The sequence below is a fragment of the Xenopus tropicalis genome, chromosome 8 (assembly GCF_000004195.4).
Source record: "Xenopus tropicalis strain Nigerian chromosome 8, UCB_Xtro_10.0, whole genome shotgun sequence".
NCBI lineage: Eukaryota > Metazoa > Chordata > Amphibia > Anura > Pipidae > Xenopus > Xenopus tropicalis.
The window spans coordinates 22,418,346-22,436,965 of NC_030684.2; the positions used below are offsets into that span (position 1 = coordinate 22,418,346).

Genomic DNA, 18,620 nt, shown 5'->3' on the forward strand with positions numbered 1-18,620 from the left:
GGCACTACTGTTACACTGCTATAAGCCACTCTATAGAAAACGAAACCTCACAAGTATGTGGGTGAGTGTGGGGTCATAATGTGAACTGTTAAAGCAACAGTTTGGTGTAAAAATAAAACTGGGTAAATAGGCAGGGCAAAATCAAAAATGTTCCTAATATGGTTAGTTAGCTAAAAATCTATAAAGGCTGGAATTAGTGGATGTTTACTGTGCAGAGGCATATGTACAGGGCTGCTGGGGGAGAGAAGAGGGATATATTTGGGGCTGCTGGGGAAAAGCAGAGGGGTACGTACGGGGCTGCCGGGGGAGAGCAGTACGTACGGGGCTGCCGGGGGAGAGCAGAGGGATATGTATGGGGCTGCTGGGGGAGAGCATAGGGATATATACGGGGCTGCTGCGGGAGAGCAGAGGCATAAGTACAGGGGAGAGCAGAAGGATATGTACAGGGCTGCTGGGGGGAGCGGAGGGATACGTACAGGGCTGCTGGGGGAGAGCAGAGGGATACGTACAGGGCTGCTGGGGGAGAGCAGAGGAATATGTACGGGGCTGCTAGGAGAGAGCAAAGGGATGTGTACAGAGCTGCTGGGGGAGAGCAGAGGGATATGTACAGGGGAGAGCAGAGGGGTACGTACTGGGCTGCCGGGGGAAAGCTGAGGGATACATACAGGGCTGCTGGGGGAGAGCAGAGGGATACGTACTGGGCTGCCGGGGGAGAGCAGAGGGATACGTACTGAGCTGCCGGGGGAGAGCAGAGGGATACATACTGGGCTGCCGGGGGAGTGCAGAGGTATATGTACTGGGCTGCCGGAGGAGAGCAGAGGGATAAGTACAGGGCTGCTGGGGGAGAGCAGAGGGATGCGTACGGGACTACTGGGGGAGAGCAGAGGGATACGTTCGGGGCTTCTGTGGGGAGCACAGGGATAGGTATGGGGTTGCTAGAGAGAGGAGAGGCATATGTACAGGGGGGAGCAGAGGGATATGTACGGGGCTGCTGGGGAAGAGCAGAGGGATATGTACAAGGTAGAGCAGAGGGATATGTACAGGGTAGAGCAGAGGGATACATATGGGGCTGCTGGGAAAGAAGAGAGGGATACATACAAAGCTACCGGGGATTTGTACATATAAGGGCAAGTGTTAGTGGCAGTGTTTACACACAAAGCCAATGATACAATCCTGATAGAAGAAGTCTGAAGGACACACAATAACAGTGAGTATAAATATATCTTTATGAAAGTCAAATGATTTCTGGTAAGAGTTCAGGGGTACTTTGTGTGTCTGCATGGTGAACAGCAGTACGAACACCAAAACTGAAGCATGAAATGTCACGAGTGCCGATATAACCTTGTGTCTTTATCCTCCATTGTCACTGTGAGGGAACATCAACTTGATACAGCACAGATTCGACCACAAAGGCTGGCACTTATATGCATAACAAAATTACCTTGTAAGAGCAAAACAATCCACATGTAAGGTGCGCATGTGTCACCCCAAATTACTCAAAATATAAAAATAAACCAGTGTGTATGTACATCAACTTCGCCCCCCCCACCCATCCCTTTAAAAACAGTGGGTGAATCCGTTCATAGTAAGGCCACGAGTCTCAGTTGTGCCCCCTCCTAGGCAAGCAGTTACAAAATAAAAGTCTCATAGATAATATTCTAGTTTTGTTGACACAACTTTGCAGCCCTTAACAGAGAACACATTCTCATCCTTGGGAAAATAGGTCATTTCCTTGGCCACTTTAGTGACGATCTCTTCATCCACCTCGTAGCCTCGCTGGCGCAGTTCTGCCCTCACACACATCTTCACGTGTTGGAACTCCAGGGGCAAGAAGGGCACAAAGAAATCAATCAGGTTCTTGTCTATCAGGCCGCTGTGCCAAAATCCGCCTGTGTATTGGCAAAAACAGTGTCACCATGGAACATGCCATTGTGCAGAGAGTAAAATCAGGTCGAAACAACTGCCCCCTCGGGCCAATGACTGGATCATGCTGTGGGCCCATGGAGACCCACAAGAAAAGGATGGCAATGCAATTGTCATTCGGCAGGATTTCCTAACATGCCCAATAGATATCTGCCTAATTTTCAGCCACATATGTGTCAGGTGGCCATTAGGAAGTCCCCATAACAATTAAATGCTAAATACAAAAAACTTTTCTGACTGTGAGGAAAGAGTAATAATTGGGTAAAATATGAAACTGCTGGGAATCCCTATGAATTAATATCTCAAAAATATGTCAGGTCAAAGGAACAAATTTTTAATGTGATACAGGCAGGGGGGGAGAGGGGGTACTTCTTTTGTAAGGGGGGCCCCAATTGCATTGCAAAAGTTATGCAAATTGCGTAGGTTATAGTTACACATTTCATGCAACGTCTGCAAAACCTGCCTAGAAAACTACATAACTAACAAATAGCAATGCAGAGAAGCTTTGCATGGGCAAACTCCACTGACCCCCAGTGAATTAAAAAGTTAAGGTAAATTCCACCTCCCCTCAATTATCTGACTGACTTATTAGCACATTAATTATTCATTTTAACTATTTATATAAACTGCTTATTATAGAGTAATATCAGCTGTTTGTATTGGGATCTATTTTCTGAACTGCAGTATATCAGCGTCTTCTACATGAACTTTCAGCAGAGGAATGAGTGGTTATTGGGCCCCACAGCAACATCACTGGGCCCCCCACTTAATTAATTTTACTATTTTTATAAACAAATAAATTAGGTTGAGGAGACTGCCTCATACAGACAAAAGCAAACAAAAGGAATTCTGGGAATGAATTCCAAACTCTTAAAAAAATCCCATTTACATGGGTTTATCCTATACGCTACAGCTCACCCACTGGGTTTGAAGCTATTTTTATGAACTACTGCTGACTGGTTATTGGGCCTCACAGTAATATCATTGGGCCCATAAACTTACACAGTTTTCGTAACTTATGCTACAACTTACGTAACTTCCATATCAAGCAATGACAGCGCAGAGCAGGGGCAGGTAGGTGAAATTCTTTTTATGAAGTGCTTATTATAGAGTAACATCAGCTGTTTATATTGCACAAACAAGGGGCATGGCCAAAATGTTGGTACTGCACGATTGTGTTCATGATGGCGGTCCTGGATACAGGTATGGGACCTGCTATCCAGAATGCTAGGGACCTGGCGTTTTCTAGATAAGGGATCTTTGTGCAATATGGATCACCATACTTTAAGTGTAAGATCTATCACAGTGTTAAATTATAGATCACCGAAAAAAACTCACCCACTCTCAATTTATTCCTATGGGACTTTTTAGAAGTTTATGTATCAACAGTGAAAGTTAGGGTTCACCTTCTGATAAATAAGCTTCTAAAAATCTCATAGATATGAATAAAAAGTTAAATAAATAATTATTTAATTAAAACAGATTGTATAGGAATCCCACATTTCGAACTGTACTAATCCTTTTAAAGGGAAATCACTGAGAGCAAGACATGTTCATAGACCCCAAATTATCTGAAATGAATCCAAAGAATATATTCGTTATTACTATTATTTCAAATTCTCAAATGCTTTTTTTCTGATTAATGGAGTCAAAGCCTTGATTTTTAGCTGGTTCCACCGTGTCCCTTTTAGTGATCTGCAGCCATACTCACTGTCTTTGTTATTGAATGCAGCAAGTGATAACTGATGCTCGACCTCAAAGAGATTAATGTCTTCCCTCTTTTTCCCATTCTTCCAGAAATCCAAAGCCAACTTTGAGATGATTTCTCCTCCAGCATTGCTAAAATGCACAGAAATTCTACTTTAATAATGGGAGAAAACCAAAAGTGAGCACTCACCCAATATCAAACCCTAACTGGCCTTCAGGCTGGGCCCCCTTAGCTCATGACAAGGTTACAGATATGTAGAAACATTGAGGTAACAGTCACCCTGCTATAGTTTCAGGGGTACCCAGGGCACAAATAATCACTCACCCCAAATCTCCCCCTAACTGGTCTTCAGGCTGGGCCCCTTAGCTGATAACAAGGTTACAGTCCAGTCCTTTTGAGGTCCAAGACTCAAACAAAAACGCCTCTAACCTGCCCCAGCTGAATGCACGTACCTGAGGAATATAAATATGCATTTGCGGTAAGAGATCCCTTCTAGTTGCTCATAGTAATCCAGAAAGGGCTTGATGGCATCAATCAGTCCCGGGTGCATTTTGTCCACTTCGTCAAATATAAAGATGGAGCGTTCACAGTTTGATACATTCCCTTTTATCCACGCCTGGAGCTGGTCCTGTTAATGCACCTCAGTTAAACATCTGGGTGTCGACATAGATATTTCCATCAGTTGCCCCTGAAATGCTCCCCCGCCCCAGTGTGGATTTCCAACACTGCAATTCTACTTTATAGGTTTTACTATACAGTTAGGATCAGTCAAACCCATTATACCCTAAATCACTTGTACAAAATATCTTTAGGGGGTGGTTCACCTTTAAATTAACTTTTATTATGCTATAGAACAGCAATGTCAACACCATACTAAAAAGTGAAATTAAAGGCGAACAACCCCTTTAAAGGGCTACATCCATATAGAACTCTCCATATTTATATATGTAATGCAACATACCCTTGTACATAGTGACATCCCAAAATATGTCAATTTGTTAAATATATCCTTATAATACACAACAGCCATGGATATCCTGGAAGTGATATCCTTATAAATGGTGCTAGTGATATAATTTGTCAAACGTATCACTGAAAATTGTGTATTATTATGAATAATGTACCCCCTGTTGTATAATATGAGGATATAAGAAGCCACCTCAGAGTATCACAACCTATTTAAAAGCATTTGGCCTTTAGCCTTGTGCTTTTACATGGTCATGGAACTCCTCAGTGGCTTATAATATCCTTAAATTGTACAATAGAAGGTACTTTATTAACTATATAATACCCAAGAGGTGTCATTAATCTCTCATCAGGGTGCTGTTTGGCCCTTGACTGTGACACCCCCTTCTCTGAGAACCATCTAAAGCACAAAACCTCTCCTGTAGCCCTGAATGATGGCACTGCCATACTGGCACTGGCAGCCTCTGCATTACCTTATACTTGTCAATCTGGCTAGCGTGGGGGAAGTGCAGCGTGGCAACAAACTGGTGCACAAACTGACTCTCCGTTCCATGCCCATAAATGTTCCTGGCCAACAGCTGGCTGATGTAGTTCTTGCCGGTTCCGGTCCAGCCATGGAAGGAGAGGGTTAGCGGTTTCTTTGGGTGCTTGTTTTTCATGAACCCAGTTACTCCTTTAAGAATCACCCTCTTTGCCAGGTGCTGGCCAAAGATGTTACTATCGAAGTCCAACTCTAGGGCTGAAAGGGGGACAAAAGAAGCGAGGGGCCATGATGTTTAATAGCATAAGTGCATGTAGTGTAAGTGTAACTCTCTACTAATTGGCCTTCCCTTTCAGAGACTGCCCCCTCCCAGTCCATAATGAATACTGCTGCCAGGCTCATCCATCTCTCCAACCGCTCCTCCTCTGCCATGCCACTCTGCCAATCCCCTCTACAGGGATTCTGTTCTTCTCAGGTCTGTTAAACTCAGAACATACATGGCATTGTGGGAATTGGAGTTTCAGCTCGGCTCGGTTAAGGGTGTAAAAAGGGAACCCTCAGTAATCCTGGGGCCTCATACTACAGTTAACAGGGCCCGCCCCCAGGTGATCCCTTGGTGGTGGGCCCTGTGAACAAATAGACCCCAAAAATCAGAATGCCTTTTACAAGTATGGCCATGCCCCTATTCCACCCAGGGCCTACCCAAATCCCCCCTTATAAGCCACGCCTTCTTTGCAATCTTTTGCTCTTTTAAGACCCCCTCTGCCACAGGGACCCTAACTGCACTACCCCAGTGATGTCAGCTCTCGGTGTAACTAGTCAGGAAGGGAACAGTAGGAGGTAAATACTGCATCCAATAGCAATTACACTTACAAATAACTATGAAACTAGTCATAATGTGCAATAAATATATATGGGGGTATTGTTTAGAATAAGATTTTCTTTTATTATGCAAATAAATCACTCCCTGTTCCATCTGTTACACAACTGACACCATGACATCCACAATCCCGCATCACCTTTAGACACATACATATATAACCCATGTTCATGGGTCGGATACCCGTGACTTCACATGGAGTGACTGAGCCAGTATGGTGTCACCTGACTGCAATGGGCCAATGAGGAGCTGGCATTGTGAGATAACAGGTGTCTGGAGAATCTGGAAGGAACACCCAGCACTACTATTTCTAATAGTCCTTGCTATGTATTGCCTGTTGCCTATATTTTTAGGCAACAGCGTACTGAGTATATACATACATGCTCTATAGCTGCCAGTGGGCAAGAAAAACTGACGCCCATCCAAATATTGCTGAACTGTAACAACAGCACCATCACCCTACAGCAACATAGGCCATAGAACTGCCCAAGCACAGGCTGGAGTTGGCTCAGGACAGGCAGAGTTGCAGTGTTATGGCCTGTAAAGGAGCCGTTCTTACTGGTGGATATTGCCTAAAAAATAAAAAGAACACACAGCACCCCCTTGAAGTTCCCCTTGCAGATGAGGTAAAACAGCCAGACTCAAACATTCATTAGAGCTGTCCCCTCACAAGTATGATATACACACCCTTCACTGTTAATGACAGCTAAAGTGCATGCATGATGCAGACTGTACTGTGATTAATGAGAAAGCCATGCAGGATGCACATAAATTAATTAGCCATTTGGCATGCATTGTGTGCGCGCTGGTTACTAAAGAACAAACTGTAGCAGCTGCTCTACTGTTGGGCCTGTCATGTTGCCCCTTATACCCCCTCATCAACGCCAAGGTAGGAGATCATGTGACCCAAGCCTACCTGTGCTGTTGATCGCTCCATTCTGAAAGCAGCACTCCTGGAAGTAGCATTGCAGTCCATAATACACGGCTCCGCCCACCACAGACAGTGCACCGACTGTCAGCGTTATAGGCTCGCACTGAGCCAGCACCGGGAGCAGCAGCCAAATCAGCGCCCGGAGTAGCTTCATAGCTCCTGCTAGTAGTGGCGCTTCCCGGGTTAGGTATTGGCCTTTCCGAGAAACAACTTCCGGAGCGCCGTGGTCGCCATTTTGCTTGTGGGCTAATTGCCCAATCACTGCAGTATTCTATCTGGTCTTGTAGATTAAAGATGGACCTCACGTAATTTTTTAATTGTTTAATGCATAGAGCATAACCATTGGGCATTACCTAAGACGGATTGCATTAAAGCACTGGCAGAAGTATTGGTTTCTAATTGAATTCATTTTGGTACCTCCACTGAGGGCATCATGGGCCTAGGATTGTCACCTTTTCTGGAAACAATACAGGCCTTCCAATGATTTTTATTAGCATTGGCATCAAGCCTCATTTTTATTGGCCACACAGGTAAAATAATGGTCAGGTTGATGTCTTTCTTACTGACACAATTCCCCACAGGAATATCAGTTCAAGACCTCATAATTGTGCAAATATGTGAATAGCTCATGAGCCAGGTCCCAACTGGGCTTCCAGGAGGAAATACCAGTTTTCCTATATTTTTATCTTTATTCCCTAATAGAAAAAAAATATACTTGATGCCAAATTTATTATCAGTCAGGCACATAAAATACTGGCCAGGTAGCAAGCCTAGGACAAAATGCCACCTATTAGTCGGCACGTAGTGGATATTACAGGAAGCCAAGCATAAAGAATCACTCTGCTTCTAGTTTGGGCTACATAGGTATCCATATGACTCAAAAAGTTTTGTGTGGCACTCAGACCTTTTTAAGCCCTATGGTAACTCTCGCCACTACCCATAGTTAGCAGATGACCCTCTAATGGAATCATCAGAAGAAGACTGCACCTTACCAAAGACTCATTTGGATTTTATCTTTCTGCTTGGCCAAACAGTATATCAACCCACTCAGTTGTTTTGGGTTTTTTTTAGGTTATTTGCAATTCCACATTTTTGATTTTTCTGTGCAACAACACTGGCAACCTAAGAAGCTCATTCAGATATCGATAAGTACATCCCATTGGCTGAGGACCACATTAAGCACTGGATATGATCATTGGCCTGTGACCTCAGCCACAATTTGATCTGATCATTAGCAAAAGGTTCCCCCACTTTACTAACCAGACTCAGAAAATATCTTCCAGTACAGCAAGATGAGTAAGCAAGCAGATCTTTCCATGTATGGTCAGATTGGTCAGAATGGATCTATGCTCACTTAGCAGACCTAGACCTGTATCTTTTCTACAGAATGCTCACACATCCATGGGACATACAGATAGTGAATCAACCTTGTGTGCAAGTTCCTGTCTATGCTGCCCCCCCCCCACCAAAAAAAAAAACGGATGAAAAAGAATAAGTTCAGAGTATAAATAAGAGATTTAATAGAGCTATACACAGCATAATGGCAAGTGGTTTCTGTAGTAGTGGTTAGTGTTCTGCAGCAGGTTGGTTACCCATGGTTTACCCAGAAGAAAAGTGGGTATCCTGCTTGTTGCGAGTAGTATTTTCAGATCTATTTCTTAGCTTATATTATCCATATTTTACCCCTTTATATTTTTCTTAAAAAACTTCTTATAATGTCGCTTCCAGTTTGCAGTAACAGCACTTCATTTATAAGTGGTCAGCAGGTCACGGATAAGGCAGTAGCGGGTTCAGATATCAAACAAAAAACAGAGCGGTGAAGTACGTTTAGTACACACAAAATAAAATAAAATGTGGGTGGCTAAGTCCTTCAAAATACTATCAAAAAAGTATTAATCATACCCAGTGGAACGATGAAGCCCGGGTGTAAAAACCCCGGACCCGGCACAAATGTTGATAGTCAAACAAAGTCTATATACACAGGATAGCAGTCAAAGTACACTCACCCGGATCCCAAGGTGGCTCGGGTGCCAGAAGCCCCGAACCCGTAGCCAGGGGAGTTATTCCAATAATGAACGAAAAGAGGCTTCCAAGCACTCCAGACCTTCCAGGTTAAAACAGCATCTTTATTAGTCCATTAAAATGTGAACGCCTGACGCGTTTCGTGCGCATGCGCACTTACTCATAGGCTAGACACACACCCTTTAATGTGTGTGTCTAGCCTATGAGTAAGTGCGCACGCGCACGAAACGCGTCAGGCGTTCACATTTTAATGGACTAATAAAGATGCTGTTTTAACCTGGAAGGTCTGGAGTGCTTGGAAGCCTCTTTTCGTTCATTAGTAGCGGGTTCAGGTTGCTGGTTTTAAAAATTGGCAGGACTCTAGTAGTGGTTACTTTACAGCATCTACAAAATTACAAAGTTCTACGCCAATCACAATTTTGGTATGGTCTGGCCTACTGCAGTTGACCTATCACATTTGAGTAGTGGCAACACCAAAGCAAAAATGATTCCAGTTAGAGAAATGAAAAAGTGGCTGATATGCTAAACACTATTTTGCCCTGCGCCTCAAGTATGGCTGAAGGTCTTCTAAAATCTCTAACCTTGCTGCGTAAACAGCTGAATGATATGGAATACAGACCTGCAGTTCTGATTCACCAAATAAAATGCAAAGCAAAAACAAACACTAAATTTGTGTTTATTTTTGTATAAATTGGCAATAAACATTTTTCGTCTGATAAAACTCAGTTGGAATGCTTGTACTATATACTAAACTACATATATTCCTCAAATCAAGGGAAATACCTCATTTAAAAAAAAAAAAAAGTGGGCGGGGGGTGGGGCACTGCTGATGCTCCATTCAGTCTTGGACTCAGTAACGTCTGTTCATCTTTTTAAACTTTTCATAATGATAGTCATCTGTGGCTTTCTCATTGGATGGCCTCTTGCGGTTGGGAGGTGACTCTGAAAGGAATAAAAGAGAGGTTAGTATTAATCAATGTTTCTTCTTCCGTGGGCATTGGATATCAAGCATGTCCAAAGACAAGAATATGCAACATGGCTGCACCTGCCAAGGACAGCATGAATCTTTAAAGAGGCAGTTCATCTTGAAACTAAATTTTAGGTTGTAAGCTCTATGTGTAAGGACCTCTCTTCATCCTGTGTCTCTTAACATGTGCTGATAAATCTTGGTTACAGTATAAAATACTTACTTTCTGGTTCTGGCTTTTCAGTGTCACCCACACGGAGAGGGCGTGGTTTTGGCTCCTCCTTGTGGCGCCTCATGGGCGTGTTCTGGTCCTCTTGATAAACTGTAAGCAAAAAAAGAAACAAAACGTGATTTGAAAAGCGCAGATACAGAAAGGGACATTTACAGATTCGGCATTAAGCTAACCTTACAAATGCTTATTTTAATTACATATATAAAACAAATAATTTTCTAGTCTTACATCGATTGTGTTGTACATAGTTGACCGCCATGTTGGTGGGTACAAAGGATGTGTGCTTGTCTTTTTTTTTGTTCTGCTGCTCTGCCAGTAGCCGAGCCTTTGCCTCCTCTGTGGAAATAATGTTTTTGATCTTTGCGCTGAAATAAAACATTGCTGGAATCATTAAGCACATCCATCTTACTAGTGACCCCAAAACTGGAGTTGGAATATACATGCAACTTGGACATCAGTGTTATTAGTCTTATGAGTCTTTTTACCTAACAAAATGTATAGAGAACTCGCAGTATTATACACAAAATGTTTCTTTCAGACACCCAGCTGGGCAGCCTACTTACTCTATTCCCAAGTCTACTTCTGGGATCCCACTCAGCATCTGGTTGGACAACATCTCCTCTGTCTTCTTGGCAGATGACACTTTGATACTCTCTGGTAGCTCATAGAGACAGTCCTCTGCACTCTTTGGCTTCACCTTCTTCTCCTCATTTTCCACAATGCCTTTTCGTTTCTTGAGCTCTGTCTCAATGTACTTCATCCTGATTGTTAGAGGAGGATAGTTTAGACCAACAGTAATGACATCCAATCCACCAACCCCACCCATGACTAAGCAGTACATATATTACTAGTATTTGTAATACTAGCTTTTGAATTTGTAAAACTCCTCCATTCTGGTTATGACCGAGGCCACTGAATATAGTTGTGGCAGTGGAGTGGTTGCTGTTGGTGGAGCTTTTTTTCTGTTTTGACCTGGGAGGGATCCTTTTTCTGCCAACAGTGTCTTCAAAGATCAGACATTTTTTAAAGGGCAAGCAATCAAGCAAATACTAGTGTGGGTGGTTTTGAAAGGGAAGCCTCTAATAAATAAATATATATAAGAACAAAGTGCAGCACACACAAGGACTTTAAAGAAATAAAGCATGTTTACTGAAAGTGATCCAATGTTTCGAGCACTAACAGTGCTCTTCTATTGCTATTTTTGCCGTGTGTGTGTGTAATTTACTTGTCCTTTAATTTAAACATTAAATTAATTTCTCCCCTTAAGGTTCTGCGTTCTCAGACACATATTCTACTTACATGTCAGCATCTTCATCCCTTCTGTTGGTTTCTGCTGAAAAAGAAGTTCCTAAATTCAGGTCCTCCTCTTCTCCAAGTCTAAATACAAAAAATCAGTTTACTAGTTTTATGGTACAAAACTCTAGTATGTGATTTAATTCTAACTCACCCTTGTGTGTTGTGTATTATGCCCACCTGTCTTTTCCACGGTCCTTCAGCTTCTTCATGTCTACCATTCCACCACTTTGCATCTTGAAAGGATCATCCTATAAAAATATGGAATACAATAAAATAAAGCAGATGGCTGACATCTAAGTGTGGTTGCCAAAGTGCCAATAAACCAACAATGTGTACTTGCAATAGCTGTAAGATTTTGATCTTGCCTTTTCTGGTGCAATGCCAACTGATTGACAGACTTTGCCTCTGTGTTCAGCCCAAACACAGCTCATTTCTAAAGTGAACTTACCGCCATTATCACCTCTTCTGGCAATCTTTCACCCACCAGCAGGGCTGCAGCACTGCAAATAAAATATATTTGATTAAAAAAAAAAAAAAAAAAAACAGGGAGAATCCAGATGGTTGGCAGCAGACTGATGCTCCTTGTATTAAGGCTCCTGAGTTTACCTTTCTATAAAGGCATGGATTATACTTTACTACTATAATGTTCAGAGCTTATACAGTTATACTCTGTGCTTCATAGGGTTGAAATAGTACAACTGACTGACGCCAATCAATTAGTGGGGAAGGTGTTTTGGATTATAACACAAATACAGGTATAGAACCTGTTATCCAGAATGGTCGGGACCTTGGGTTTACTTAAAAAAAAAAAAATCCTTTAAACATCAAATAGGATTAATTGCCTTGAATAATGATTGATGATATCTCATTTGGGATCACGTATATTTTTAAAATGTGAATTATTTCATTTAAATGGAGTCTATGAGAGATGCACTTACCGTAAGTCTGAGCTTTCTGAATAATGGCTTTCTGGATAACAGATCCCATATCTGTACCTGTATTGCAAGACTAATTCAGAGTATCATGTAGGACAGTATTAGACATAGCAAAGTTAGCACTTACCTTACACCATTTTGCCTCTTTCTCAGACTCTGTACTTCCTTGGCTTCCTCCAGCTTAATTCTGTCAAAACAGGCAGGTTAATAGTGCTCAGACTGACCCTGTATGCATGTATGTATATACAGTCATGGCCCAAATTGTTGGCACCCCAGAAATTTTTCCAGAAAATCAAGTATTTCTCACAGAAAAGTATTGCAGTAACACATGTTTTGCTATACACAGGTTTATTCCCTTTGTGTGTATTGGAACAGAACAAAAAAAGGAGGAAAAAAAGCAAATTGGACATAATGTCACACAAAACTCCAAAAATGGGCTGGACAAAATTATTGGCACCCTTAACTTTATATTTGGTTGCACACCCTTTGGAAAAAATAACTGAAATCAGTCGCTTCCTATAACCATCAATAAGCTTCTTACATCTCTCACTGGGAATTTTGGACCACTCTTCCTTTGCAAACTGCTAGAGGTCTCTCTTATTGGAAGGGCGCATTTTCCCAACAGCAATTTTAAGATCTCTCCACAGATGTTCAATGGGATTTAGATCTGGACTCATTGCTGGCCACTTCAGAACTCTCCAGCGCTTTGTTGCCATCCATTTCTGGGTGCTTTTGATGTATGTTTGGGGTCATTGTCCTTCTGGAAGACCCAAGATCTCGGACGCAAACCCAGCTTTCTGACACTGGGCTCTAACAGTGCGACCCAAAATCCTTTGGTAATCCTCAGATTTCATGATGCCTTGCACACTTTCAAGGCACCCAGTGCCAGAGGCAGCAAAACAACCCCGAAACATCATTGAACCTTCACCATATTTCACTGTAGGTAAACAGTAGAATGATGTGCTTTACCAAAAAGCTCTGTCTTGGTCTCATCTGTCCACAAGACGTTTTCCCAGAAGGATTGTGGCTTACTCAAGTACCTTTTGGCAAACTGTAGTCTTGCTTTTTTATGTCTCTGTATCAGCAGTCAGGGCCGCCATCAGGGGGGACTGTTGTCCCGGGCCCGGACACTTCTTGCTTTAAAGGGGGCCCGGCCGTGATACAGTATTTTTAGCCCGGGCCCCCTTTAAAAATTACGGGCTCTATCATTGGTACATTGGTGGTCAGCGGGTAATTTGATTGGTCGCGCCCTGTGTGTACGTGTGACGCCAGTACGCACAGGACGCGACCTTATAAAAGTGAGGATACAGTGGTGGGTGAGCCGGAGAATGCAGTGGGGCCTGAGGGACGCAGAGGGAAGCCGGAGCAAGGGGAGAGCAGGATGAAGCTGGTGGACGCGGGGGGGGGGGAAATCAGGTGGATGCAGTTGAATGCGGGGGGGGGGGGGGGAGTTGGTGGATGCAGTTGGACGCGGGGTGGGCGAGTTGGTGGATGCAGTTGGGACGCGGGGATGGGGTGGGGGAATTGGTGGATGCAGTTGGACGCGGGGTGGGGGAGTTGGTGGATGCAGTTGGACGCGGGGTGGGGGAGTTGGTGGATGCAGTTGGACGCGGGGTGGGGGAGTTGGTGGATGCAGTTGGATGTGGGGGGGAAGCAGGAGGATGCAGGTGGATGATGGGGAGGGGAACAGGAGAAGCAAGTGGACGGGCTGGGGGGGTGTGTGGAAATCAGAGCACGCTGGGGGGGAGCCGGAGGAAGCAGGTGGATAATGGGGGGGGGGGGGGGAGATCAGGAGAAAGTAGGTGGATACTGAAGGGGAGTTAGAGCACGCTGGGGGGGGAGCCGGAGAAAGCAGGTGGACCATGGGGGGGGGGGGTCAGGAGAAAATATTTAGATGCTGGGGGTGGTGGTGGAAATCAGAGCACGCTGGGGGGGGAGCCGGAGGAAGCAGGTGGATAATGGGGGGGGGGGGGGGGGGGGCGATCAGGAGAAAGCATTTCCTCTAAGTGCCTGTACTGTATTAATAATAATAGTAATAAATGTGATTTAACAAATATAAAACTCATTTATGTTCTGTGTAGTGTGTGCCATTAGTTAAAGAAGTTGAAAGTCGTAAAGAACACCTAAAGTTTAGGCACACCTGTTTAGACTCTTAAAAAACTATTTTTATTTAATTTAAATTGAAACATAACTTTTAAAATTCAAAAGAAAAGAAAAAGAAAATAGGTGTTAAAACCAAATGATTATCCCTATACCTATTGGGGGAATATAACAGGCTAGACTCTAGCCAGCAGATTCTAGACTTTGTTACTGTGTTGCAAGTTACCTTGAGTGTACAAATCACCTCCCTTTGATTTGGTAGTTTGTAACTATTCAGCAACCAAAATGTAACAGTCCGGGAAGTCAAAGATACATACCACACAAATTGTCCCCATTCAGAGGCATATATAGAGAGTATTGCTATTAACCTCTTATTCAAAAGTTAGAGCTTAATCAAAAGTAAGAACTTATGGACAATTGCAGTTGATGGGATCACTCTGTTGCATGCATATACCCACAATCTCAGGTAAGTATTTCTGCTATAAATGGACCACCATTGTAGTCCCAGATTTAATATCACAGAGGGTTATTCTTATATTATTATTAAACCTTCCCACTTGAGTGTTATCGAGCACTGCTATTCCTAACAGGGTGTATTGATCATATTATTGATAGTATTTAACAATTATACTCTATTCGCCAACGATCACAAACTGGTAGGTATTTAGTTTGTATGTATATATTCAATAATTGAATTTCATTCATCCATCCATCACAGTCCAGGTAAGTATCTTATTCACAGCAGTTCAAATGCGTATTTTGATCGCTCATGGCCTATAGATTAGCGTGCAAACACAGTGGTAGATATATTGGCAGATTCTACTCTATTGCTCAGGGGATCATGGTTCCCGGAGGATTTTACTACGGTTCAGTTCCACCATTCACTTGACCAAAATATTTTAATTACGGGAATAAGTATACTTGTACTCTGGCCAGGTAAGTATTTTATTAAACTTCAAATAATGCTTTCAGAGTTTTTGTTTTTATTACATATCAATAAAATCATTTATTGGAATTACACTTGATGTCATATCTTCATTTATATCATACACTCTGACAGATATATACTTTGCGCACACGCGCTTAGTGATGTAATTAAGTGCAGATTTTCAGAAATCCTTAACACATATATGGTGAAAATTAAAGTGCTCCTTAGGTTAGCATGGCTATACCTTAGTAATACAGGGCAATGGGATTAAAATTAATTTTCACATACCCCTTGGTCTATCAGTTCAACTCAGGAGTGTCCACTATATCCCATACCCAACAGGAATGCAAGTTCGTCTGACCTCAATAGAGCCAGTCACCAGGCAATAAAGCAAATTATATAGCAGTGAAATTAGAGTTAATTTCGTATACCCCGAACTCGATGTAAGTACATCTGCCCTCTATACGACAAATCACAGAAGCCGCATCCCCACCACAGATCTCTGCAGAAATATATTCACTTTACGTCCCGTATTTTGCAATCACAATGCACCGCTAATATAGAGTGTATGTTTAACTTAGCCCGCAATTGTAACACAACCTACTTACACTTCAAGGGACAGAATTAAGGCCGTGATTATACTCAACTAGCATATCAATAAGTTCTCGCTCGGCAATCTAAGAATTGTTAACCAAAGTTGTATCATAGCCCACACCCAGTATGTCAACCACTTGCTCCTCATATAGTTTCTCGGTCTGTTAACTACACTCAGTTACTCTTACAGCGTACGGAGCCTCCAGGGCGTCAGTAATTAATCGCTAGGTGTGGCTGGTTGTTTCGAACACAGCAGAGGGGGGGGGGGAGAAAGCATTTCTGTACTGTATTAATAACAATACTGTATTAATTAATAATAATAGTAATAAATGTGATTTAACAAATATAAAACTCATTTATATTCTGTGTAGTGTGTGCCATTTGTTAAAGAGACATTTTATTGCATAGGCTGCTTGGAAACTGATGGGAGGGGTCACTGGGTGAGGGGCCATTGGGGGCGTGGGAAGAGGGGGGCCCAGAAAATTTTGTTGTGAGGGGCCCTGTAATTTCTGATGGCGGCACTGTCAGCAGTGGGGTCCTCCTGGGTCTCCTGCCATAGCGCTTCATTTCATTTAAATGTCGCGAGATAATGCAAAGTCTCGCTTTTTCATGCGTATATCGGCTACATGTGCCTGCACCAGAGCGTATCTCATTCATTCGGGTGCAGGCACATGTAGGAGGCGTAGGGCGGAATTTTCAGCAATCGATTTTAAGCTTGCCGAAAATATCCGCCCTACACCTCGTGTGGCATTAGCCTAAAGGAGCATCACATGTTTGGAACAAACTTATTTATCCACAACGGTGCCAATAATTTTGTCCAGCCCATTTTTGGAGTTTTGTGTGACATTATGTCCAATTTGCTTTTTTCCTCCCTTTTTTTTTAGTTCTGTTCCAATACACACAAAGGAAATAAACATGTGTAAAGCAAAACATGTGTAAAGCAAAACATGTGTTACTGCAATACTTTTCTGTGAGAAATACTTGATTTTATGGAAAAATTTCTGGGGTGCCAACAATTTGGGCCATGACTGTATGTGTGTGTATATATATATTTTAATGGTTTAAAATTTAGTGGTTGAGAACAACTTTCCCTTTTTTTACTATAGCTTATACAGGAGCAGTGGCCAGCTCCTTGTTGTAGCTCCCACCCTTCCCAGCTGCAGTCAGGTGATCCCAGTGGAGCCAATAAAAGGGCAACCATATGGGGATTTTAACCTTGAAAGCAAGAAAGTTGCAGGTAAAACTTAGTCCCTTGGCTAAATGTATATTGAAGCAGTAGAATTCTTAATGAATCGCATAAGTCAGTGTAGGAACTGGTCAAAAGGGATGACTTTGACCCAGTTGGCCAGCTTGAAGTATATTGCAATATATGGACAAACAATCCCTGTTTTGCTTAAAGGGAAGGGCATTTCTTAGTAGCTTAAATGCACTGAATGTCTTAATGTCCTATATATTGATAATGGGTGAGTGCAGAGGATCTCTTGTTGTTGTTTCTATATATATATATATGTATATGTATATGTATATGTATATGTATATATATATATATATGTATATGTATATGTATATGTATATGTATATATATATATATATATATATATATCTTTATTTATAAAGCGCTACTTATGTACGCAGTGCTGTACAGTAGAATACATTAATACAAACAGGGTATTAATAAGAGAATAATATATAATAAAATATATATATATATATATATATATATTTTTTATTTTTTTTTTTTTTTACTACAATAAAGGCTACTTTTTTAAATGATTCCCGGTGTGCACCAATATTCACTAGATTTTTTATTTTTAATGCTTAATTGGTAGCACATGGGTCTTTTGACCACGCTTAGGAGTGCTGAATCTACATATGGTGTGTGTGTGTGTGTGTGTGTGCGCGCATTCCTCGGCCCACATGTGCTTGTTAAGTAAACACATTCTTGTACCCTGTATTGACTTACCAGACCACGCAGGGCCCCCCAGAGGGCATTACCCACCCTCCCCTCACAAACCAACACCCTGCCCCTCCCTTCCAGTGTCGGACTGGCCTACCAGGAAACTCCTGGTGGGCACAGGTGTCAGTGAGCCCTCCTGCTCCTACCATTTGGCCTACTTCACGGTCATACCCTATTGCTGAATGAAAACAAAGAAGAGAAATAGATGGAAGAATAGATATTGGCATGTAAATAAAAGAGACTAGCAGAGGTTGGTTGAGAAAAAAATAATTTGGAGAGTGAGCCGAGGGTCTAATGTTTTCTGGTGGGCCCCTGGGTCCCAGCCCGACACTGCTCACTTCCCCTATCTCTGCCCACTAACGCTCAGGTAGAACAGTGATGGGGAAGGGGGTTAGTTAGTTACACCTATAGAAAAAGCAGACCCCCAAGTCTGCCCTCCCAACAATGTGTTTATGGCTAATTGGTATCCATAGTAACGCGTTCTTGGAATAAAAAAAAGGCCTGAGGTAACGTTTCACACGAATACAACTTCGAGTATCCTCACTGTTGAGTCGCAGAAATATAACGAGAACCTACCTAACCTCCTGAGTTACTTCTTCAGCCTCCGCTTCTTCATCTGACGACGAGGCTTTACGCCTCCGAAAGTTTCTTCCCCCAGGCATCTTTCTCCCCGCTGCTGAACCCGGACACTACGGAATAT

The 18,620-nt window shown here is 42.5% G+C and overlaps 2 protein-coding genes across 2 annotated transcripts; both read right to left on the minus strand.

Moving 5' to 3' along the window:
- Positions 1-1,208: 1,208 nt before the first annotated feature.
- Positions 1,209-7,127, minus strand: tor1a (torsin family 1, member A (torsin A)). Its single transcript, NM_001016237.2, is given in 5 exon segments — positions 1,209-1,889; positions 3,635-3,762; positions 4,084-4,259; positions 5,071-5,336; positions 6,875-7,127. Coding segments are annotated over 5 exon segments (984 nt in total). The 5' UTR covers positions 7,044-7,127; the 3' UTR covers positions 1,209-1,644.
- A 2,444-nt stretch (positions 7,128-9,571) lies between these two features.
- On the minus strand, positions 9,572-18,593 carry c9orf78 (chromosome 9 open reading frame 78). The gene is made up of 9 exons (NM_001172299.1): positions 18,497-18,593; positions 12,469-12,528; positions 11,855-11,906; positions 11,584-11,654; positions 11,410-11,487; positions 10,674-10,871; positions 10,339-10,475; positions 10,102-10,200; positions 9,572-9,853 (listed from the first exon to the last, which is right to left on the minus strand). The coding sequence occupies exons 1-9, from the start codon at positions 18,580-18,582 to the stop codon at positions 9,762-9,764; spliced, it is 873 nt and encodes a 290-aa protein (NP_001165770.1). The 5' UTR covers positions 18,583-18,593; the 3' UTR covers positions 9,572-9,761.
- Positions 18,594-18,620: the final 27 nt, after the last annotated feature.

Excerpts from the sequence above, each read along its gene's own strand:
- c9orf78 (NM_001172299.1), bottom strand. The coding sequence starts at position 18,582 with ATGCCTGGGGGAAGAAACTTTCGGAGGCGTAAAGCCTCGTCGTCAGAT. Across the intron at positions 11,655-11,854 it reads CAGAAGAGGTGATAATGGCG|GATGATCCTTTCAAGATGCA; the intron begins GTAAGTTCACTT and ends ATATTTTTATAG. Across the intron at positions 11,488-11,583 it reads AAGGACCGTGGAAAAGACAG|ACTTGGAGAAGAGGAGGACC; the intron begins GTGGGCATAATA and ends TTTTGTATTTAG.